The sequence below is a fragment of the Miscanthus floridulus genome, chromosome 16, assembly GCF_019320115.1.
Source record: "Miscanthus floridulus cultivar M001 chromosome 16, ASM1932011v1, whole genome shotgun sequence".
NCBI classification, from domain to species: domain Eukaryota; kingdom Viridiplantae; phylum Streptophyta; class Magnoliopsida; order Poales; family Poaceae; genus Miscanthus; species Miscanthus floridulus.
In genome coordinates, this window is record NC_089595.1 from 82,896,405 (window position 1) to 82,904,382 (window position 7,978).

At 56.5% G+C, this 7,978-nt stretch overlaps 1 protein-coding gene across 1 annotated transcript; it reads left to right on the forward strand.

Annotated features, from left to right (window-relative positions):
- Positions 1 to 2,248: 2,248 nt before the first annotated feature.
- Positions 2,249 to 3,478, forward strand: LOC136510930 (uncharacterized). Its single transcript, XM_066505212.1, has one exon. It carries the CDS (start codon positions 2,249 to 2,251, stop codon positions 3,476 to 3,478), a length of 1,230 nt encoding a protein of 409 aa, XP_066361309.1.
- The last annotated feature ends 4,500 nt before the right edge of the window (positions 3,479 to 7,978 follow it).

A 7,978-nucleotide genomic window follows, 5' to 3' on the forward strand; every position in this document is an offset into this window, starting at 1 on the left:
ACGTTGGTCGCCACGGCTGATCATGCGGGCACGTCGCCCCAGCAGGGCCCCTCCGGCCACTTCCACGAGCTCATGGAGAGTCCATGCACCAACCATGACTACCCTGTGAACCACCTCTACAAGGACTGCCTGCTCCTCAAGCGCCTGCTGAGGTAGGCTGGCAGGCCAAGAAAAAGGAGAAGAGGCAGCGGCCGAAGAAGGGGGCGCAGCGAACAGGGATCCAGACGACTGAAGGACAAAGTGATCCGACCGGACGCCTACCGACTGAAGGATAATGACGACGACGCTCTCACCAAGCACCTTGGAACAACTATGTCATTTTCTTTTCCCCTAAGTTTCAGTCTTACCATTATTTACTTAACGTACGCTCTTGTAAGAGCACCCCGACCCAAACGTGTTTTGGCTCGGGGCGCTCGGGGGCTCCACTAGGGGGCACTACTACCTCTCTATTTTGTTTACTGTTGTATGGAGAAATTCCTTCCTACCCTAACGAAGGGGTAGTTCATTCCTTTAATTTACCTTACGTAGCTTTGCTTTAAAAATTCCGACTGATCGCACCCCGCTCTTTCCTACGGTTACGAACAGCTGAGCCTCGCGGGCCATGCCCTGGGCTCTACAAGGTCGCAACCTATGGAACAAATAGGTAGGTACGAGAAAGAAAGAACTAAAAAACAATATTATGCTAAGGGAAAACTAAGGAACGAAAGGGAACAAGCTTCCCCGAACGGAGTGACTCCATCACAGAAAACAAAATACCATTATAACTGTTAAGCACATGAACGTTTTATACAGGGGCTTCCCCCACAAACTTAAAACTATCTACTTCCACTAAACTACTATTATTTTTACATGCTACTGGGCCGGCCCGGCGACATCCGACGATGGTGCAACCGACGAAGGCGCGAGCTGCTCACTTCCCGATGGCACGGCATCCGGCTCGGCCAAGACTGGGGCGACATTCACCTCTGACCCAGGCTCTTCACCATCTAAAAGCTCTGCAGCATCCTCTCCACACGTGCTTTTGGCCAGGTCTTCACGGTGGATGTCCATCACCCACTCGGCGGAGACTTGGTCTGCCACCGACCGCGCGTGCGGCAGCAAGCTCTCCCCGATCGACTGGATGACCGCCATGCTCATGCCTTCAGCGTATCCGCTACAGATGGTGGCGAAGTCTAGGTGCAGATGGTGCGTCCCCACCTTGGTCAGCACCCCCGATGCTCTGTAGAACAACCCGGACCTCCCCCAGGACCTCCGCTAGCTGGACAGCGGGTGTGCTGGTGCTCGGCACCGACACAAAGATCTCCAAGACGATGTGCTGGGCAACATTGCGGATCTGGTCAAGATCCCCCTCAAGAGCATGACGCTCCTCATGGGACTTGGCTAGCTCCTCCGTATTCTGGCCAAGCGTCGCCTTGGTCATCTCCAAGTCCCGCTCCAGCACCTCCACTTTTCCACCCAGCTCTACGAGAAGAGCAACAAGCTCAGAAACAGGCTAAGGGAAAAGCCAACACAACAAGAAAACAAAAAAGGTACATACCGATGTGAGAAGCCTCAAGGGTGGAGAGATCCTCCGCTTGCTGAGCCACCTACTCACGCAGTCAGGCACTCGTGTCCTCCGTCTCCATCACCCAGCCCCGAAGCACGAGCACCTCTCGATCCGCCTCCGACTGGGCCCTTCGCTCCACCTCCAAAGCCTTCTCCGCCGACACCAGGGCAGCGTGCTCTGGATCAAGGGCTGCCAAAGCCTCCCAAAGTGCCACCTTGGTGTTCACCAGGGATGCCCGCAACTCCACCTGAGTCTCCGCCTGATGGGCCCTTGCCGCCTCGAGCCCTTGCTCAGCCACAGTCGCCCGCTCCTCCGCACGCTGCCCCTCCGCCCGCGCCATGGCTACCTCGGCCACCCGGTCCTGGGACTCACGGCAGGCGGACTCTGCCCGACGCTCAAGCTTGGCCACCCGGGCGTATTTCGACCGAAGGAAGTGGGACTTGTGGGATGATGTCTTTCTTATCTCCTACGAAAGGTAAGCACGCTAAAAATAACCGACAAGGGATTCAAAGGGTAAAGGACAAGTACCAGAAACTCACCTCCGCTGCGAGCTGCATGTCGCCCTCAACCAACTGCCGAGCAAACAGAGCCTGCTTCCGAGCGCTTTCAAGCTGTGCGGTCAGCTTGGTGAGTTCTGATACCGCAACGTGCCCTTGCCCCCCAAAGATGTCCCAGAGCTAACACTCCCGGGAGTCCCGGAGGATGAACCGCACGTTCACTGGGTGCTCAGGGCAGGGCCACTCTAGGTCACCCTCCGACACCTCGCCAGAGGGCCCATCCTCCAACCGTACCACCGCTAGGTCCCAAGGTGACACCACCGGCCTGCCAGAGGTCCCAGCCACCCACTGGACCACCGCCAGGCCCTGTGACGATGCCGACGGCTCCACCATGACATCACCGGCGGGTTGCCGCAACGGCACCAATGGCTCCGCCGTGACATCCGCCTCATCATCAAACGGGATCTCCACCACCTTGTTGGCCTGGGCCGCCACCGGGTGTCCTGACCCCGACCCGGCCACGTCTTCCCCCGGTGCCTTTGGCTCTGATGTCAAGGATGAGCCGCGCGACACTCCACCCGGCAAGGCAGGGAGCTCGGTATCCCTCGCCTCTTACACCACAACCGGTGGAGGGGAAGCCACGAGAGTCACCTCCAACACCACCATCGCCATCAGCATCAGGATCGTCGCCAACACCGATGCCACAGCTACGGCCTCATCAACAGCCGAACCGGGGGGCACCATCCCTAGAACGGAAGGTCTTGCCACCGCGACACGCTATAGAATGGGCTTCAAGGTCTCCTACATGGTAGTCAGGGCAATACTCAGCCCCGGCATCCCTAGGCCACTGACGGAAGGTATGGGTCAGTCACACTCCAACAAAAAGCTCAACCAGCAAAAAACCAAAAGGAAACGGAGAAAGACATACCGGGTGGCGAGCGGCACAACTCTGAAGGCTGACCCCGACATCGATGGGCCTGCGCATCGAGGACCACTTCCGGACCGCGACCCGCACTCCTTTACTTTGGTAGGGGGCAAAGACGTCCCTACCGGCTCCTACCCGGCCTATGGGTCATCCCGACCCCCGGCTTGGGAATCCTCGATCGAAGCAATAGGCGCAGTATCCTCCGACTACGACTCATGCGGCACACGTGCTCCAATCCGCTCCTCAGACCGCCCGACATGCTCGACCATGCCCGCAGCAGGCAGGTACTACCCCCACTGCGAGTCATGCATTGGCACCGGTCCGAGCGACGTGCGGGTGTCAGTCCGCTCCTCAGCAGACCGCCCGCCTTGCTCCGCCACGTCCACAACAGGTAGGGACAGGGCCGGTGATGCTGTCAAGGGGCATAGTGACCGCGTCCACTTCGATGCCCGCTCACCAACGACGTCTGCGCTCGCTGCATGCTTCCTCGATGAGGGATTTTCCACATGACACACGGCCACTAGCTCATCACTAGTGGACGACATCGCGGTATCACGACGCTCCACTGAGGTCGCAACGACCCCCCCCCCCGCTCTCCTCCTCATCGGAGAAGACAATATCATCCGGATCCATAGGATCGTTCGACGCAAGTTCTGACTCGACGTCGCTCCTACGTTCCCCGACCCTCGTGCACCGGATGATCTCCTGCTCCTTCTCCTGCTTTCGCCAAATCTCCTTATTCTTTTTCTTCTTCCGAGATTCGGGCGCCTTCTTCTGAGCGGTCTACCGAGCCACGCCCTCTGGTCCCTTGGGAAGGTGCGGTGGAGACTTATACCTCCCAAGCCCCTACAGAATGAATGAACTAGATCAAAGAAATAGGAAAGAGCAGAGAAGAAGCATGAACAAAACAAGGGAACGCACCAATGTGGACGCGATCGAGGCATTGAGCGGTATGGGTTTTCTCACGACCGTCGCCCTGGGACTCAGTTGCAGCACCTGGCCGATGCGACTCTAGACCTTGTCGTCCGACAACTCCTCTGGTGATGTGCGGTTTGGGTCCGACCGACCACTGTACTCCCACATCGGCTACGTCCTCTCCGCTAACGATGCAATCCGGCGGCGGTAGAGGGTGTAGAACACCCGCACTCCATCAAGGCCACACCTCATGAGCCTCCGGAGCTCCTCTTCAATGGCCTCCACCTTGTGCCTCTCCTTACGGCCGCAACCCCACGACCAGCTTTCCCTCTCCTCTGGCCTCCTACCGGTAAACGCCGGGAATGACGCCACCTTTGGGTTCCTGATGTAGAACCACTCCCCGTGCCACCCCTGGTTGGAACTACAAGGGGTGTACGCAGGGTACAAACCTCCTATGCTTGGCTTCCTCTGAAGGGCAAAACCCCCCACCGACGCGACCTCAACTGAGCTCCCCGCCGTTAAGGTCCTCCCAGAGAAGAACCGCTGGAAGAGATCCATGTGTGGCTCCATCCTAAGGAAAGCCTCGCAGACGGTGACGAAACCAGTGATATGCAACACCCCCATCGGATTGAGGTGTTGCAGGAACTAGTGCGCAGGGTATCCTAGCCCGTGCTCATGAAAGGTAAGGAAGGACACCACCTCACCGGGATAGGGTCGCGAGAACTCCTCTCCCCTAGGGACCCTCCAGTGCGCCACCTCCTGTGGCGGCAGAAAACCCTTCTTGACGAAAGACTCCAGCACCGACTTCCTCACGATGGACGACCTCCAGTCCGACATCTTGCTCCGGCTTGCGAAAAGGATCAGTGAGTTCTCCTCTTCTCCCTCGCTCTCTCCCCCTTCCTTTCCTAGAAACCTTCATAGCTCTCAGGAATGCTCTCGATGAGGAGGAAAAAGAAAGGCGGTGGCGGCAGACGACGAACAAGTAAAAGAACGAGGCGAACACCCTCTCTCTTCTCCTACTTAAAGGAAGGGGAGCAGCGGTTAGGAAAGGACATGCCGATTAGGAAGGCGAAGCAGCGGGGCAAGAAACTCTCTCTCTCTTTCCATTTAATGTAGATGGGACGCCCCCTGACCGATAGGACGTGCCCAGCACGATGAAATGGCTCCTGATTAGACGAGACGTGACCGGGACATGGCCCACCACTACCGCACAACCAACCACTACTGCACGTCGGGCACAAAAACTAAAGCGCCACCGCACGCGGATGGCTCCCCGTCTCCCCAGGCCAAACCTGGAGAGATCCAACAGTGAAATCTCTGCCAGGAGAGATCAACCGGCCTCCTGAGTCGATCGATTCACTCAGGATAAACACCTAAGATATAGGTAGGAAGCAAAGGGGCGCCCCATGCGGGCCATGCCGACTCCGTCTCGAATGACAAGCACGGGTCCCGGTTGGACATTTCTGACTAAAGCTCTCCGAACCCCGTCTCTCAGGTCATCAAGGTGAGCATGTGTTCATTAATACAAAACTGTTCACACGAGGGCTAACCCATGATTGACAAGCGCAGGTACCGGTCGGACATTTCCGACTGGAGCTCTTCGAACCCTGTCACTCCAGTCGTCAAGGTAAAACACTATCAAAGCTCCTCTATTTCAATTTAAAACATTCATACATCCATACGCGCATTTCATTCCATACGCCTGAACCCCCGGATGGTTAAGTAATGAACCGCCCGAGGGCTCGGGAACTAAGCATCGCACTTGCAGCGAAATGCATCAAAACGCTCCGTGTTGCATCGCGAAGCGGTGGTTGCCTCATTCGATATGAGTAACCAATAGATCCAGGGGAGAAAACCATAGATGAGCACCGTGTGGCCCTAGCCCGGTCCAGCAGACTGGGTCATCTCAACCTTCTCGTTCGATCCTGAACCTCTCACCAAGCCCATAGAATCTCCATCGAGGGGAGGCCGAAAGGCCACCCAGGTTGGTCTCTAGAACGACCTAGGCATCTATCGGGTTGTAGGTAAAGGAGTAGTGGAATGTCACAAGAGGGCTATGCCGACCCCATCACGAACGATGGACCTAGATTCCACTCGATCACACCCGTTAGCAAACTCACCAAGCTAGTCTTCGAGCCCGAGTGATCAGGACAGGCGACGAAACTCAGCCCCCCTGGTTTGTGAGGAACCAGATGGGGTAACACACACAAACTCACATCGACCCCTACGAAGGCCTGAAAGGGCTCGGGGGCTCAAGAAAAATGCCAAGGACGGCGACCTTGAACTCGCCAGATCCACGACTACAACTCGCTCGGGCCTCGGTGCGCACCTACGCCAGGACCCACGAGCACTGCCTCATCTGATCTTTAACTAAACTAACAACATCTTTGTAACGGCTTCACTTCTGACTGCGCTCCAAAGAAACCCTAGGACCGCGACCCCGAACTCGCGTCGACAGGATCGGCGACATCCGGCTATGGCTCCTGGGACCGCGACTCCTAAACTCACGTAACGACTTCAGACGGCTTCAGTGCACTCCAATAAAACCTGGGACCGTGACTCCTAAACTCGCGTAACAGCTTCACTAACTAAAACTAACTCTCTTGATCCACGGCACGCACCGACGCCAAGGTCTACTCATGATTCCACCTCATCCCCATCCACAGCGTGCACCGACGCCATGGTCCGTTCACAAATTCTGACTCACCCGATCCCAAGGTGCGCATCGACACCTAAGATCGGTGAGTTATACTTTTTTTCCTACCCCCCGCACCTCACCGTGATGGCTGCGCAACGACACCTTGGTTAAAAAACACGCATACACGCCTACTGAGACAACACCCCCAACCGGTTTGGCCCAAACCGCCTGGGGCTCGGGGGCTACACCTACGGGTGCGCTCGTGCGCACCCACCGATAAAATAGAAAAACATCCCCTGTTGACAAACTTAGAAACACCCCCCAGCCGGTTCGGCACAAACCGCCCGGGGGCTCGGGGGCTACACCCGCGGGTGTGCTTGCACGCACCCGCCGGCAAGACAAAAATCCCTCGAACAATTATGTCTGAATCGCCTGAGGGCTTGGGGCTCCTGTCGGGTTCATAAACCTAGGGTCCCTCGGGGACCGGCTTCCACGCTAGGGCTCGGCCTAGGAGGATAGCCTTTTTTTCTTCTGGACCGGCCTGAGAGTCTAAATTCAACAGACCGGAGCACTCGCTTCAGGCCCTGGCCGCCTTCGGCCCATCTTTTCGACCAGAGCACTAGCTCAGGCTCAGGCCAACTCCGAACGGCCTCTCCAATCGAAGTGCTAGCGTCAGGCCCGGCCGCCTTCGCACGGCCTCCACTCGGAAAGCCTAACCCGAGGACCACCTCCAACTCTGACCCCGTGTCTCCGACCAGAGTTCATAGAAAAGCCTACCCATCGCTATTCTCCAACTGGCGCGCCAGAACCAACTGGGGGCATCCGACCGGGGACACCCACACGGAAAGAACTAGAAGGCGTACGAAGGAAGGCAAGACGGGGCTCGCAAGTCAAACCATGGCACTAGGGACCATACCCTATGGAATAGTACTTTACAATCGCCCTGCCACAAACAGTATTGTAGGCACCAACGTTTACCTCTACAGTATTATAGGCGCCGGTCAAAACACCCATACGATAAGACCCCCCATGTGCCTCTGGGCATCAACAGTATTGTGGGGGCCAAAATTCACCATACTAGGTGAATGTGGTAAAGCTATGCCTCTAGTCGATGAGACAACATTTTTGCAGGTACCGACGTCCTCCAGTCTTGAAGAAAGCAGCTCAACCTCCCACATGTACCTAACATTCTGCAGTGACATCAATAGTATTGCAGGCGCCCACCATTATCCCATCCCTGTCGGTGTGGGCAACAAGGCTTAGAAACGTCCGTACTCTCTCTCCCTTTCACTTGTAAAGTCATCCCCTTCTTCTATAAAAGGGGATGTGCTCCCTCCAAACACAGGCAGTTAACCCAAGTTGACTTCTTCAAGTTCAGGTCCATTAGATTGATAACTCGCAACCCCTCAAGCACATGCTTGGACACTTCATTCATAGCATAGCTCCTGTCGATCTTG